Here is a 17,736-nt window from a genome sequence, read left to right as displayed (position 1 = left end):
TTTACACACTAGAGTGAGAGACCTCCCTATGCCGCTCAAGAACTACATAGTGCTGAGGGATACCCTGGCCGTATGGCGGAATATACGAAAGTTGTATAAACTACCTATGTATATTACTTCATATATGCCATTATGGACTCTTCCTGCATTCCAGGAAGGCAGGCATTCAAGCCTATTCCAGCTGTGGAAGAGTAAAGGAATACTTACATTACAGCATCTATTGAGCGACGGGGGTACTGAACTCCTCACATGGCCCGCTGTTCAATCTAAATACCAGATTCCTGCCTCCCATTTTTTGTCGTACAAGCAAATACATTCCTACTGTGTGGCCCAATCAGCGAAATTAGGTGACTCTGAGAGATTAACTTGGTTCGGAGCCCTGGTGGGAACTCAGGACTTCTCGTTATTGGATCTCTATAGGAGAATGCAGAACATTCTATCTACTCCATTAGGTGAGACAGTATATAAGAGGTGGGAGGAGGAATTAGGGGGCGACACAGTCACTTCCATGTTGAGAGAAGGGATGGAGAGAGTGAGACAGGCGATAGCCAGCGAAACGTGGAGGGAGATGTGTCACAAAGCGCGGCCAGCACTGTAACACGTGCTGCCCCTGCTATCACACGCCCCCTAGTGGCCTGAACGCTCAATGCCTTCCAATATGTTTCAGACCGCAGATCGTCCACTGTGGGGATGCGATTGGTGAACTGAAACCGCTGGAATTTGGGCAGCAGACAGGCTAGGAGGAAGCGTGCAGACTACAGAAAACATACACTATGCAATATGTAGGTAGACTGCCACCATCCCTTGTAACAGGGCAAGGGAAACCCTTGACTAAACACGACAACTATCCGGGTAGCGACTCTTCAGAAACGGCTAGGATTCGTTCTGCGGTGCTCAGAGCAGGTATGAGGCTGAAGAAAATGACTTTAACGTCATTTATTATACATACAATACAAATGATTAACATATACAGAAATTATTAAAAATAACAATGATAGGGAAGGATTGTCCAGTGTAAAATAAAAAGGGAAAACAGATGAAAGGGAATACTTAGTTTCAGAAGACGAATATCCTTTGTGGAAAGTCCAAGAAAGTCTGTTTGTTCCAGAATAAAAAGTCCGGTAAATATGGCTGCCAGCCCACCTTGGTCCTCGTGGCTGGCTTCTTCAGATGATATTGCACAAGGGAGGACTCCCATTAGATTTCACTCATGGCCTTATGAAGGGTCCAGCTGTTAGGGCGGGATCTCAGGCTGGTGCTGTTATTCGGAGGGAAGTTCAAATCCCAAAAATATGACATTTTCATATCGCAGCACACGTCCGTCGCACACAACTAATAATGACAGATTTACAATCCTCTGAAAATATCGATCTCATTGACACTATACATGAGAACTATATCATATTCGGTTACGGAGATGTTTAATAACCTGGATGTGGCTTATCCCAGCGGTTTATGTTTTACATCAGAATACTCAGTGGATCCTGACCAACAAAATGATATACTTTACATATCTATCCTATGGATGATATTCGTACAAAGGGGTCAAAATCATATGACCTATTCATTTTCCATTGGTGCCAGAAAGTCTGACTTGCAGGCCCTCTATCAGTGACAGACCAAATGTTCTTGTCAGGTGTCGGTTCGCACCTAGCTGTGAGATTTCTGCAGCAAGGAAGTTCTTTGTGTAGGGTTAATTAGGGAGACTAGCTGTAATTACAGGAATTGAATTTATTTTTATTGCGTTATCTGCTGGGCATCAGGAATTGTAATTCCTAGATGCGACAATCCAAAAAACGATTGACTGCGTTTTATTTCCGGATATCTTGCGGTTTCTCGCGGTTCATCCGTGACAAGATGCACTTTAGGATACTACACAAGGCAACGTACGCCTTTGATCTGACCTATAGGGATGCACCAGCGCACTACTTGAGATGGTGCCCCAAATGCCTACAGCAAAAAGCTAACCTGCTAACCTGCTACACTGCATTTTCCACTACATACCACTAGATGACAAAGGCGAAATATCCCACTCAACTCAAGTTAAGGGCATCCATTTGTTCCTTCTGGCAGTTACAAAGACCATACTCAGGCACTGGATCCACCCCACGGTTCCCACACTTCAGGAGGCGATGAAATATATTATGTACTTAGACAGACTGGAGGTGGAACATAGCAAAGAAAGGTCTGCAAAACAATTTTTCAGTACATGGAAAAAGTTTATTGTGTATTCGCTGACAATAGAAGAAAAAACAGAGGTAGTCATGCCCTTCGTGCACACACGATGGTACCTAGAAGGGAAATTGAAGGGGACGTTAGACGGATTAGAGGTAATCTAGGGCCTAAAAGTGGGGGACGTTAATATATGGCACCGTTCAGTACTTTATGCTATAATGACTTGGAAGTAAATTGCCCGAGAGTACTTCTGAGATACATTGTCATGACATTGTAAGTTGGGAAACAGTTGGGGGGGGGGGGGTCTGTTTATTATCTGGGGGGGACTCTATAAAAGAAAATGGAAAATTCGGAAATATCTTCATATGTGTCCAATGTGCTTTAATTTTACCTTTGTCGCTCATGCCTGCGTGCACGAGTAATACATGTGATGTATTGACTGTACATTGCTCATCTTTCCGAAATAAAAATTGTTAAAAAAAAACAAAAAATATTTCCCACATTCTGAACATTAAAATGGCTTCTCTCCTGTGTGAACTCTCCGATGTTTATCAAGAGCTGATTTCTGGTTAAAACATTTCCCACATTCTGAACATGAAAATGGCTTCTCTCCTGTGTGAACTCTCCGATGTTTATCAAGATCTGATTTCTGGTTAAAACATTTCCCACATTCTGAACATGAAAATGGCTTCTCTCCTGTGTGATTTCTCTGATGCATAACAAGTTTTGATTTACGGTTAAAACATTTCCCACATTCTGAACATGAAAATGGCTTCTCCCCTGTGTGATTTCTCTGATGTATCACAAGATAGGATTTCTGGTTAAAACATTTCCCACAATCTGAACATGAAAATGGCTTCTCTCCTGTGTGATTTCTCTGATGCATAACAAGATAGGATTTACGTTTAAAACATTTCCCACATTCTGAACATGAAAATGGCTTCTCCCCTGTGTGATTTCTCTGATGTATCACAAAAACTGATTTATGGTTAAAACATTTCCCACATTCTGAACATGAAAATAGCTTCTCTCCTGTGTGATTTCTCTGATGCATAACAAGATTGGATTTACGGTTAAAACATTTCCCACATTCTGAACATGAAAATGGCTTCTCTCCTGTGTGAACTCTCTGATGTGTATCAAGATCTGATTTACATTTAAAACATTTCCCACATTCTGAACATGAAAATGGCTTCTCTCCTGTGTGATTTCTCTGATGAATCACAAAAACTGATTTATGGTTAAAACATTTCCCACATTCTGAACATGAAAAAAGCTTCTCTCCTGTGTGATTTCTCTGATGCATAACAAGATTGGATTTACGGTTAAAACATTTCCCACATTCTGAACATGAAAATGGCTTCTCTCCTGTGTGAACTCTCTGATGTGTATCAAGATGTGATTTACTTTTAAAACATTTCCCACATTCTGAACATGAAAATGGCTTCTCTCCTGTGTGATATCTGTGATGTATAACAAGATAGGATTTCTGCTTAAAACATTTCCCACATTCTGAACATAAAAATGGCTTCTCTCCTGTGTGAACTCTCTGATGTATATCAAGATTTGATTTACTGTTAAAACATTTTCCACATTCTGAACATGAAAATGGCTTCTCTCCTGTGTGATTTCTCTGATGTCTAACAAGATAAGCATAGATCCTAAAACATTTTCCACATTCTGAACATGAAAATGGCTTCTCTCCTGTGTGAACTCTCTGATGTGTATCAAGATCTGATTTAAGTTTAAAACATTTCCCACATTCTGAACATGAAAATGGCTTCACTTCTGTGTGAACTCTTTGATGTGTATCAAGATCTGATTTATGGTTAAAACATTTCCCACATTCTGAACATGAAAATGGCTTCTCTCCTGTGTGATTTCTCTGATGTATAACAAGAGCTGATTTAAATCTAAAACATTTTTCACATTCTGAACATGAAAATGTCTTTCCTCTTACATGAGCTGTTTGATGTTTAGCACCTCTTCTGTGACTTTTATTCTGTGTTACAGTCTGTGATGAATTAGAAGATCGGACTTGTTTAAAATAATCAAATGATGCATTGTTGCTTTGATTGGATGAGGGTATAGCTTGCTTATTGGCATGCTCTTCAAATGTATCTCGTGTGATACCACAATCATCTACTTCAAAATCTGAAGATACCAGATGTTTCTCTGAGTTCCTCGTACAGTCATCTGCCAAGAATAAAACACATTTTATTATTGATAAATAACATTAAAATTGTATTGAAGTTTTATAACTTTTCCAATAAAAAAAAATCCACAGAAATTACAAGGCATGGCACAAAATTCAAGTATCAATTGACTAAAACAGTGGTTGCCAAACAGACCCCAATCTAATAGTAGACAGAGGGGCATAACTAGAAAACGCTGGCTCCAACCTTCAGCAACTTCCCTGCAACCCCTACCCAATCAGTCATTTAAAAGATATATAAATAAAACATTTACTAGCGCTGGACAAGAGGCGACGAATCCCCTCTTAGTGCCCCACACAATAGTTATCTCCCCTCAGTGTCCATTTCACAGTGGAATTGCCCTTTAGTGCCCTCTTCACAGTACTGATGCTCCCTAAGTGCCCCCACTCAGTAGAATGTCCTTGAGGTCACCAAACAGTAGTTATGCTCCCTAAGTGCCCCCACACAGTAGATATGCCCCCTTTGTGCGCCCCCTGCAGTAGTGCTGTCCCTTAGTGTCCCCTTTACATCAGTGAAGCTCCTATACCAGGGATCCGCAACTTTCGGCACTCCAGCTGTTGTGAAACTACAATTTCCAGCATGCTCCATTTATTTCTATGTGAGTTCTTAGAAGAGCAGAGCAAGTATGCATGCTGGGAGTTGTAGTTTCACAACAGCTGGAGTGCCGTAGGTTGCCTACACCTGTCCTATACTGTGAATAAAGTTAAAAAAGTAATACCGAGCACATCATGCTCTTCCCAGCAGCAGGCAAATATCTGGTGTTTAGTGGTGAGACTTTTTTTTTGTATGACCTCTTAAAGGGATTCTGTCACCTCTTTTTACCCTATAGAGATGCGGACATGCACGGCTAGATCGGCGCTAGCATGTCAGCAATATACCTGTCCCATATCTTTGTGAGGTTTTATTTAGGGGAAAAAATGATTTTATTTATATATATATAAAATAATTTTTTCCCCTAAATAAAAAAAATAAAAATAAAAATATATATATATATATATATATATATATATATATATACACACACACACACACACGATATACAGTACAGACCAAAAGTTTGGACACACCTTCTCATTCAAAGAGTTTTCTTTTTTTTCATGACTATGAAAATTGTTTGTAGATTCACACTGAAGGCATCAAAACTATTAATTAACACGTGGAATTATATACATAACAAACAAGTGTGAAACAACTGAAAATATGTCATATTCTAGGTTCTTCAAAGTAGCCACCTTTTGCTTTGATTACTACTTTGCACACTCTTGGCATTCTCTTGATGAGCTTCAAGAGGTCAGGTGGATACACAGCTGATAGTCCTACTGAATAGACTATTAGAATTATTGTATTATGGCAAGAAAAAAGCAGCCAAGTAAAGAAAAACGAGTGGCCATCATTACTTTAAGAAATGAAGGTCAGTCAGTCAGTCAGTCAGCCGAAAAATTGGGAAAACTTTAAAAGTAAGGGCTATTTGTCCATGAAGGAGAGTGATGGGGTGCTGCGCCAGATGACCTGGCCTCCACAGTCACCGGACCTGAACCCAATCGAGATGGTTTGGGGTGAGCTGGACCGCAGAGTGAAGGCAAAAGGGCCAACAAGTGCTAAGCATCTCTGGGAACTCCTTCAAGACTGTTGGAAGACCATTTCAGGGGAGGACTACCTCTTGAAGCTCATCAAGAGAATGCCAAGAGTGTGCAAAGCAGTAATCAAAGCAAAAGGTGGCTACTTTGAAGAACCTAGAATATGACATATTTTCAGTTGTTTCACACTTGTTTGTTATGTATTTAATTCCACATGTGTTAATTCATAGTCATGAAAATAAAGAAAACTCTTTGAATGAGAAGGTGTGTCCAAACTTTTGGTCTGTACTGTGTGTATATACGATATATATATATATATATATATATATATATGTGATAAATATATATATATATATATATATATATATATATATATAGAAAAAAGAAAGTCCAGCGGGAGCACCAACCTGAAGAGTGGGTGCAAAATCCAAGGGGGGATAGCGGCAGTCCCCAATAGTATAATCGAAGAAATAGGACTGCACTCCGGATATTGATAAAAAAATCAAGTGGTTTTATTCACCCATATAATGGCAAATCTTGCGACGTTTCAGCTCTTGCGAGCCTTTCTCAAGCTTGAGAAAGGCTCGCAAGAGCTGAAACGTCGCAAGATTTGCCATTATATGGGTGAATAAAACCACTTGATTTTTTTATCAATATCCGGAGTGCAGTCCTATTTCTTCGATTATATATATATATATATATATATATATGTACACGATCTGACTTTCTGAGCAAGGAGGAGATTCCTGGTTACAGGCGGTGCTGGGCTCCTTCACAGGGGGCATGGCTTGGCTCCAGAAAGGTTAGTACAGCCCATTGGGCTCCTTACCAGGCTAAATTTACATATATATCAAATAATTTTTTCCCCTAAATAAAACCACACAGAGATATGGGCCAGGTATATTGCAGACATGCTAGCGCCGATCTAACTGTGCATGTCTGCATCTCTTTAGGGTAAAAAGGGGTGACAGAATCCCTTTAAGGCTACACACACACGTGAAAAAAAGGCCATAAAAAACGAACACACGTTTTTCATGCCCATTTTTCAACCATTTTTTTAATCCCTTTCTTAGTCGTCTGGACATTTTGCATTCATTTTTAACGGCCATTATTTGAGGATGATTTAGATGATTTTCATTTGCTTTTTTTTATTTAATTACCAAACCCTGCAGTATATATAATGTCCCCCATAGTGGCCCCAGGTAGTAATTATGTTCGCCAGAGTGGCCCCAATCAGTAATAATAATAATGTTAATAATGTGTAGGGTTTTGTTTTTATGTTTTTCATTTTCAATCAATAATCTCTTTACGCTGCTAACAGCAACGCTTCAGCATATGTAAGGTGGAAATCAAACGGTACAAAGGCCGACCATTTTGTCACTTTACGTTCAGAAGGGCCTTTTTAGAAACATAGAATGTGTCGGCAGATAAGAACCATTTGGCCCATCTAGTCTGCCCAATATACTAAATATATTTTGGCTCCATAAGAATGGCTGGACAGTCCCCAGGACATGACCAACACCATATGCAAGCCACATTGCTTTTTCAAAAATTGATGCACCACTAAATGTATGATGTGTGCCATGCAGGGAACATGTGTTATTTCCCCCAAATGAAGTGCAGCCACAATGTTCCTGCCATTGTCACCAACCACATTGTCCAGTTGTAGATGGAGGAGAGAAATCCAGCAGGAAACGTGCTGCCTGATGCAGATTACCAACGGATCTATATAGCTTCTCTCGCAAAAGCTCATTAGCTCTTTTTTTTAGTGTAGATAAATACCTTTCCTTGCGGGGTACCCCCCGCTGATGCTGCTATCCTGTCAGTTTTTTTTTCAAATATTGCTTCTACGCCCCGCTGTGCCCCACTGCAGTTTTTCCGCTCAGTATGTTAATACTGTGCATCGGTACAGGGAGGAGGAGACGCCAGGGTTTCTCAATGGCGTCTCCTTGTCCCTAGCTGTGATGCTCTCCGCTGTGATTGGATCGTGGCACAGCCACGGAGAAGGAGAAGGGGACGCCCATTAAGAAACCGTGGCGTCTCCTCTTCCCTGTTGCTGAGTGAGAAAACTGCAAGGGGAAAGGGGGGGGGGGGTGTAGGAGCAATATTTGAAAAAAACCAGGCAGGGTGGCAGCATCAGGAAAGGTATTTATCTACACTAGAAACAAAAGATGAAAGGTCATCTTTAAGACAACATGGCAATGCTTCAGTTTGCACATATAAAAAGAGGTAGAAGTAGAAGAAACAATAGGGTACCAGATAAACAACTGCAAGCTGCAGCATGGTGGCCAATACCATACAGCGGTTTAAAAAGACAGGTTCCACTCACACTCGCTCACACTCTCTCATTCTGGTCACTGGAAGTTCAACATGGCACCTCATGGCAAAAAAATCTCTGAGGGTCTGAAAAAAAGAATTGTTGCTCTACTTAAAGATGGCCTAGGCTATAAAAAGATTGCCAACACCCTGAAACGGAGATGCAGCACGTTGGCCAAGACCATACAGTGGTGTAAGAAGACCCAGAACAGGCCTCGTCATGGTCGACCAAAGAAGTTGAGTGCACATGCTCAGCTCCATATCCAGAGGTTGTCTTTTCAAAATAGACGTATGTCATCATGGAGGAGTGGAAGAGGATTCAAGTGGCAACCTGTGAAGCTCTAGTGAACTCCATGCCCAAGAGAGCTAAGGCAGTGCTGGAAAATAATGGTGGCCACACTAAATATTGACTTTGGACACAATTTGGCCATTCTCACTTAGGGGTGTACTCAGTGTCGGACTGGGGTACCTAGGGACCACCAGTAAAATGTATTTTGGGGGCCCACCGTACGGATACATTCAAATATAATAAATAATCTAAGAAGTTTTTTATATGAACATAAGCTGGTTGATGTGCTGTACATTTAATATATGTATGCAGTGCAGTAAATCTACTGTAATATGTTCCACTTGTGCAGGGGGTGGGAGACTAGGGGCCCACCGGGGGATTCCCCTGTACCCCTGTGGGCCAGTCCGAGCCTGGGTGTACTCATGTTTGTTGCCAGTGGTTTAGCCATTAGTGGCTGTGTGTTGAGTTATTTTGAGGGCACACCAAATTTACACCGTAATACAAGCTGTACACTGACTACTTTACATCGTATCAAAGTGTCAGGTCTTCAGGGTTGTCCTCTGAAAAGATAGAATAAAATATTTACTAAAATGTGAGGGGTGGACTGACTTTTGTGAGATACTGTAGGTACCAGCAACAGATCTTGATGATTTGCTTGCCCAAATGCATTCAGCATGGCAGAACATTCCTCAGACAATCATTAGTAACCTCATTGGTAGGATGCCAAGGCGTGTAAGTAAATGTATTTATGGACGTGGCTCTCATACTCAATACTGAATAAAGCAAGACGTTTTGCATATTTTGTTTCCGTTTTTTATCATTTGCAGATCATCAAAGGGGTTTTCCAAAACTTTCCTCAGCATAGGTCTTCAATATGAGGTCAGCAGAGGTCCGGTCCCTGCACCCCTACTAATCAGCTGTCAGATGAAGCCTCAGTGCTCACCGGAGCTCCAGTTAATACAAAGCCTACTCACAGCTTACCGAGCACAGCGCCGTCTGTTGAATAGTAGCTGTGCTTGGCATTGGAGCTCAGACCCATTCACTGGAATGGGACTAACCTGTGCCTAGGCCATATGACCGATGAACGTCACATTGCATGGCCAGGAAGAGGCCTAAGACCGCGCAGAGCACTGTGTCCTCTCCTTACATCTGACCGACAAGGCTGCCGGGAGTTGAATCCGCCTCCGATCTGATATTAATGACCTCTCCTGAGGATGGACTATATGTATCATATACATACTGTATATCACCTATAACGCTGTCACATTTCCATCCATATTTAATTAGAATTTTAGCTGAATCGGTGAATAGAACGCTGAAAAACTGACAGAAAAGAGAACCTAAAAATGTAACATAAAATTGTATCACCCAGTGAAGGAGTAGAATCTGTGAGTCTTCTCTGCTTTACTTAGTGGTCACTACTCACCTGGGCGGTTATCTGTAGGAATGTCCTCTATACTCTGCTCATCGCCCCTCACATATGTCTCTGTAGGATTAATATTGTTCAGATCTTCACCCGGATTCACAAGCTGTAAAAGAAATATTGTAGAAGTCATCAGGCGGTTGGAGAAGTCGTGTGGAAGGTTTTATACCCATATGGAAGAGAAATATATTTCAAATATATTTAGCAAAATAATTTATATAGGTGACATATATTTACAATATATTGTCTGACTCAAATATATTTTAAGATACATAAAAAAAAAAAATTTAAATGAAATATATTTTCCAAAGTTATATATTTGAAAATATATTATAAAAATATATTTTTGAGCTTCTTTAACATGTAAAAAAGACATTTCAAGATATTGTGAAATGTATTTGGGAATGCATTCCAAAATTGTAATTAAAATGTATTTTCCAAAGATACATATTTTATAATATATTTTAAGTGCATATTTTTCAGATATTTTAAACAAAAAAAAATTATCTTAACATTTATTTTAAAATATACTGGTAAATGTATTCCAAAACTGTAACCTAAATGCATTTTCCAAAGACATATTTTTAAAAATATATTTTCATCATGTTTTAACATCTAAAAAGGCATTTAGACATATATTTAGTAAAACATGTTTGTAAAATTGACTTGGAATGTGTATAAAAAACAAGAAAAAAAATCGCTATAAAATAGCTAAAGATTCTGAATGTCAAAGGGACTGTCATTTTAATCTAGTTTTACGGTTTTAAAATAAATCAATAACAAAATATGTTAATAAAGTATTTTATTTTTTATAACACGTTAAACACAATAATTCAGAATAAATAATTAAACTGTATACTGATATATGCATGGAATTCAACACTGGGCAGACTGTGAACAGTACATGAGTGGGAATTGTTTAGTGACTGCGTGAACTGTTGGCCCATTGACAATTTACAAGTTCTGATTTGGTAATGTGAATTGACAAGAACAGTAACGTACACGAAACAATCATACATCAAAGACTATGTTATATTATAATTTACACCAGGTACGGGTTACAATAAAATCTTTGCTATGTGATTGGTTAAGCAAATTTCCTCCGGCAGGGCGCAAATGTATGATCCTTTTTTTGACTCAAGGTTAGAGTTACAGTGAAATTTCTATTAAAGGGGTTCTCCAGCCCCGACTTCTTTACATGAGGAGGGAAGGTTATTACATCAATACTTACCCTCCACAGCGCAGCCCTTCCTATGATTTTATCCACGTGACCGCTCCTGAAGCCTTTTGGAGGCTTCCGGTCCAACGCATCTTCTTCTTCTCCTGAGGCAGGAGAAGAAACGTCATCACTGATATCACAGCCTCCTGCCGGCCTCCCTCGGTCCCGTCTCTTGCACACTACTGCACATGCGCCGGGACCGCTGGCCGTCTTCAGAGTGACTCCTGCACAGTGACTCCTCTACTGACTCCTGCACAGTGCTTACATCGCTATAGAGGCTGATTGCTATGCTGTGCATGTCACAGGGGGCACAGGATGGCACAAGAGGGGTGCTGGATGGTACAAGTGTTTCACTTTTAAAGCTGATAATTTTAAATGTGAGTCTAGTGTGCAGAATCTTTTATAACCGAATAGAATAAATGTTATGTTTTAATTTAGAAAATTATCACACGTGTCAACCTAGAGACAGCCATTGGTCTTACGGACCATTTGTAAAAACAAAAAGGATGGTACAAGTGGGCACAAGGGGCACATGAAGGGAGCGGCACAGGATAACACAAGGGGCACTGGATGGCACAAGGGGGTAATGGGTGGCAAACAACGGAGCAAAGGATGGCACAAGGGGGTACAGAATGGCACAAGAGGAGCGCTGTGGATGGCACTGTTATTGGGCGATGTGGATGTCACTGTTATTGGGGCACTGTGGACATTATTATGGGGGTGCTGTGGATGACACTGTTATGGGGCGCTGGGAATGTCACTGTTATGGGGGTGCTGTGGATGTCACTGTTATGGGGGCGCTGTGGATGTCACTGTTATGGAGGCGCTGTGGATGTCACTGTTATGGCAGTGCTGTTGATGTCAATGTTATGGGGGATCTGTGGATGTCAATAATATGGGGGATCTGTGGGTGACACTTATGGGGGATCTGTGGATGTCACTGTTATTGGGGATCTGTGGATGTCACTGTTATGGGGGATCGGTGAATGTCACTTATGGGGGATCTGTGGATGTCACTGTTATGGGGGCACAGTGAACATCACTGTTCTGGGGGCACTGTGGAAGTCACTGTTATGGACGCTCAGTATAAGTGATAGGGCTTGTGCACAGAACCGTATCTGTTTTGCGGTCTGCAAGTCGCGGATCCACTAAATGAGGTTTTTGTCCATGTGCGATTCACATTTTTTTTGCAGCCCCATTGAGTTCTAGGGGTTTTCAATCTGCATTATGAGGACCAGAATAGGACATGTTTTATCTTTTGCAGAACTGACATATGGATGTGGAAAGCACAGGGACGTCATCAGTGTGTTTTCTACATCCGTGTGTCAGTCCCAGTAAAAACAGAACATGTCCTATTCTGGTCCTCAAAATGAGGACCTCAAATCCATAGAACTCAATGGGACTGCAAAAAAAAATATGGATCGCAAAATGGATACATGATTGTAAATGTGACGTGCAGATTCCTTTAGCGGACATACACACATACATACACTCGGCTTTATATATATATTTATACATGTGTTGAATAAATATCAAATTTGTTCACTTTTTTATCCAAGGAGTGCTGTGTTATATTTATTTGGATTGTGTTTGGACCCCAGGACCAAGGGGATAATGCTGGCACCTGAACTGCTTGAAGCTAGGAGTGCTGCCCTGTGATTTTCTGTATATATATATATATATATATATATATATAGATCCATAGAAAGATTCAGGCAGCACTCCCTTCAGTGCAAATATAGCTGTGCAGGTGCCCGCGGTGGTCCCTCGATAATGGACAAATTCAGTAGAAAAGGAAAATCCGCAGCACTCCTTTAAGTAAAAAAGTGTAATTTATTCACACATGTCAGACAACGTTTCGGTCCTCTCACAGGGCCTTTTTCAAGTCAAGTGAACAAAAAGTGCATAGTGCAAAAATAAATACAGCTCTACAGCATGACACAATCCATTATCAGCCAATAGAGTACTAGTGCACTCCCATTCATGGGTGGGCTACAATTCATATAATTAACTCCATCTGTTACCGTGCATACCAACATCAATCGGAGTCTATCAGTGATACATTCAATAATAATCCATCATCATATGTGAACATAAGTGTATATAATGAAGTGAACCGTGCAATTTAAAAAAGTCCTTGACTATGTTACCTTGCCGCAGGACTGATGGAGAACCGAGATAGCTTGTGGAGAAGGCGTCTCTACTTGTATCGGAGCACGCCACTCATCCGCGTCCACTGCTCCTTACTGCGCATGTATTCAACCCCCTTCTGTTCACACAGCCTCTAATACTCCTACGTCGCCTCTACGGTGGAAACCAACGCGATGACGTACAGCTGATCACGTCCAGGCGCCGCGCACAAACAAATCCGCGTCAGCGCATAGACAGATCGTCCGCACCCCATTACGAGTCCATATCCACCATCTTACTTCAGGCACTATTTTTGGGCAATAATATCATGCCTCCATAACACCCATATTTATCTCGTCTCCATCAAAAAAGCCCGGCACTGGCAAAAAGTCAGCATACATATATATCTTTAGTTCAAACAAATCATTGTAGCTTCCATTTAATTCACCGCATATAGAGAGCAGACAACATCAGAGTATAGGCCATGTAAAATGGGTATCTAGCTAACCATTCCTCCTGTCACCCTAAATTCTACATTTAACCCTTTGGGTTTCAGGGTATCCAGCCGAAAGATCCACCTTAACTCAGTTTTTTTTAGTTTGCTTAATCGATCACCTCCTCTTTCCAGTGGTTTAACATGGTCTATAATCATAAATTTCAAGTCACTTTCTTTATGATTTTTTTCGGCAAAATGCTTTGATACAGGCAGATCTCTTCTTTTGTTCCTAATGGATTGCCTATGGTTATTTAACCTAGTCTTCAGATCGCAAGTGGTTTCACCCACATATAATTTTTTACAAGGGCACCATAGTACATATATCATCCATGACGAATCACAGGTGAGATAATGCCCTATATCAAAGGTCTCGCCCGTGTCTGGATGTGTGAACGTCGATCCCTTGACCATACACGGGAAAGAACCCGTGCGCCTTGTTTTTAGAAACGTCTGTCTAGATTGTCCTTTGTCTGGTACTTTGGAGTGTACTACCTTATCCCTGATGTTGCCTGCTCTTCTATATGCCATCATCGGCAAATTTTCAAATGCAGCAACATTTGGGTGTCCACTACTCAGTAAACTCCAATGTCGCCTCACTATTTTTTCAATTTCGGGACTCAACTCGTTATATGATGTTATAAACGGCAATCTATCATTAGTTTTTCTAGTTTTCGGGGTCAACAACTCATCTCTGGGGATTTTTTTTAGCCCTTTCTGCATGTCTTTTTACTAACTTTCTGGGGTATCCCCTGTCTATAAAAGATTGTTCCATATTTTTCATTGCTGAGCACATATTTTCATTTTTATCAACAATTCTCCGCACCCGGAGCATTTGACTAAACGGCAGAGAATCTACCATCCTTCTTGGATGCCCACTAGTGAAATGCAACAATGTATTCTTATCTGTGGCCTTAATATTTAAGTCCATATGTACCTGTTCATCCTCAATATATACTTGTGTGTCCAAGTATTGCACCCGGTCAGTCGATGCCGTTAACGTAAACTGGATCTCCCGGTCAAGGGAGTTCAAGTGTACGTGAAAGTCCATCAGCTGTTCCATGGTGCCACCCCAAATGAGGAAAATGTCATCTATGTATCTCCACCACGACAAAACTTGATTGAAGTGGGGAGATACATAGACGAGACGCTCCTCAAATGACCGCACAAAAATATTTGCATAAGTGGGCGCGGCATTAGAGCCCATCGCCGCGCCCATCTTCTGCAAAAAGAATTGTCCCTGGAACACAAAATAATTGTTCCTCAAGGACAATTCCAACAATGCCAATATGAATTGTCGTACTGGAGCGGGATGCTCTGAGTGTACTAACATCTCCGCTACAGCCGACAAGCCTTTATCATGGTCAATCGAGGTGTATAATGACACTATGTCAAAGGAAGCTACAATCGCCCCCTTTGGAACCTGCATCCCTTTAATCTTGGTGATGAAGTCTCCGGTATCCCTAACATACGATCTAGCACCCATAGCATATTCTCTCAGTATCTTATCCAAGAATACATTGATGTTAGATAGTATCGAGCCCCTACCCGAGATTATCGGCCGACCTGGAGGGTCAACCAACCTTTTATGTATCTTTGGCAATGCATATATCGTGGGTGTAACCGGGGACTTCACCACCAAAAACTCCTTAAGTTGTCTATCAATAATGCCACTCTGCATCGCCACAGTCAAATGTGCATCAATTTTCCTTGCAATGTCGAACCTGGGGTCCCTGGCCAATGGCTCGTAGACGCCAGGCTCGCTCAATTGCCTTCTTATCTCATTAACATATTGAGTGGTGTCCATTACCACGATCCCACCACCCTTGTCCGCAGGCTTGATGGTGAGATCGGGGTTACTGGACAATCCCTCCAATGCAGACATTTCCTGTGTCGAAATGTTTGGCCTCATGTACATACTGGGATGAGTGCTTTTTCTCAACATAGCTACATCTCTTTTGACCGCTTCAGAAAAACATTCCAAAGCATGTGAATTGACAAGTGGAACAAAATCACTTTTTAAATACAAATCAAACTGTTTCAAAGTAAGTTGACCATCGGCATTGCCAGCTTCATTAGCATTCACATTCATGGCATCAGTGGAACCGGAGTCGAACCACACCCTCAGTTTGAGATTCCTGAGGAGGCGGTTCAAGTCCAGTTCCAACTGAAACCAATCCGGCCTAGCCTGTGGGCAAAAGGACAATCCCTTATTCAGGGCTTTCAATTCATGCTCAGTCAATGTGTGGGATGAAATGTTAACCACCACGTTCGATTCTATTTTTTCTTGTTTGCATTCATCTGTTTGGAGTTGTTGGTCCTCGTTAATCTCTGTGCTCTGGTTTTTCCAGGCTCTTCTATGTCTGAGCCCTCCCCGTCTCGTGGGGCGTCTCCCATAGCAACTCGTGGGCCTAAAAAAGTTCCAGATTAACTAGAATTGAAGTCGTCATTGGCATCTTTGTTTCTCACCCATTTGTTGGTTTCTTTATTACGTTTAGGTGTTTTTTTAGGTAAAGTACCCCTGTCCATACGCCAGGGTTGCTCCCAGACATATACATGGCCAGACGTGTAATCACTCTGATCTCTGTGCCATTTTGATCTTTTGACCTCCTCCAGGTCTTTCCGCATTTTATCCAAAAAAGATCGTTGTTTCTCTAGAAATGTGTCAGCCTCATTAGTGGACACAGTTGCCTTCAGCTGTTGTTCAGTGTCCTGCAATTTACTTTTAAGCACGACCATTTCCTTCTGAGAAAACTCAATATTGAGCAACATAATATCCATCGCATATTTATTAGATATGGCTTCAAAACGTGCTCTAAATTCACCATCTTGTGAAAACATATTCGGCTTTAGGCGGGATCGCATGCCCCTTGGTATGCGTTTGCTTTTATAGTACTGAGCCAACGTCAGTGTATGTAGCTCAGTAGATAAGTTTTTTCGACGTGCCTTCATACTCCCTCTTGATATTAATAGCGGAGGGTACATTAAGGAAGGCAGCATCACCCTCTACATTTCCCATAATCCTCTGTATGTCCACATCACTATAGGCAAAACATTTCGACACAGGAAATGTCTGCATTGGAGGGATTGTCCAGTAACCCCGATCTCACCATCAAGCCTGCGGACAAGGGTGGTGGGATCGTGGTAATGGACACCACTCAATATGTTAATGAGATAAGAAGGCAATTGAGCGAGCCTGGCGTCTACGAGCCATTGGCCAGGGACCCCAGGTTCGACATTGCAAGGAAAATTGATGCACATTTGACTGTGGCGATGCAGAGTGGCATTATTGATAGACAACTTAAGGAGTTTTTGGTGGTGAAGTCCCCGGTTACACCCACGATATATGCATTGCCAAAGATACATAAAAGGTTGGTTGACCCTCCAGGTCGGCCGATAATCTCGGGTAGGGGCTCGATACTATCTAACATCAATGTATTCTTGGATAAGATACTGAGAGAATATGCTATGGGTGCTAGATCGTATGTTAGGGATACCGGAGACTTCATCACCAAGATTAAAGGGATGCAGGTTCCAAAGGGGGCGATTGTAGCTTCCTTTGACATAGTGTCGTTATACACCTCGATTGACCATGATAAAGGCTTGTCGGCTGTAGCGGAGATGTTAGTACACTCAGAGCATCCCGCTCCAGTACGACAATTCATATTGGCATTGTTGGAATTGTCCTTGAGGAACAATTATTTTGTGTTCCAGGGACAATTCTTTTTGCAGAAGATGGGCGCGGCGATGGGCTCTAATGCCGCGCCCACTTATGCAAATATTTTTGTGCGGTCATTTGAGGAGTGTCTCGTCTATGTATCTCCCCACTTCAATCAAGTTTTGTCGTGGTGGAGATACATAGATGACATTTTCCTCATTTGGGGTGGCACCATGGAAC

The 17,736-nt window shown here is 41.4% G+C and overlaps 1 protein-coding gene across 1 annotated transcript; it reads right to left on the bottom strand.

Moving 5' to 3' along the window:
* Positions 1–794: 794 nt before the first annotated feature.
* On the bottom strand, positions 795–15,645 carry LOC122941894 (oocyte zinc finger protein XlCOF6-like). Its single transcript, XM_044299391.1, has 3 exons — positions 15,387–15,645; positions 10,000–10,059; positions 795–4,371 (listed from the first exon to the last, which is right to left on the bottom strand). Exons 1-3 carry the CDS (start codon positions 15,643–15,645, stop codon positions 2,687–2,689), a joined length of 2,004 nt encoding a protein of 667 aa, XP_044155326.1. The 3' UTR covers positions 795–2,686.
* Positions 15,646–17,736: the final 2,091 nt, after the last annotated feature.

This window comes from Bufo gargarizans, chromosome 6 (genome assembly GCF_014858855.1).
Source record: "Bufo gargarizans isolate SCDJY-AF-19 chromosome 6, ASM1485885v1, whole genome shotgun sequence".
In the NCBI taxonomy this organism is placed as follows: Eukaryota; Metazoa; Chordata; class Amphibia; order Anura; family Bufonidae; genus Bufo; species Bufo gargarizans.
This window is presented reverse-complemented; position numbering and strand designations above follow the sequence as displayed.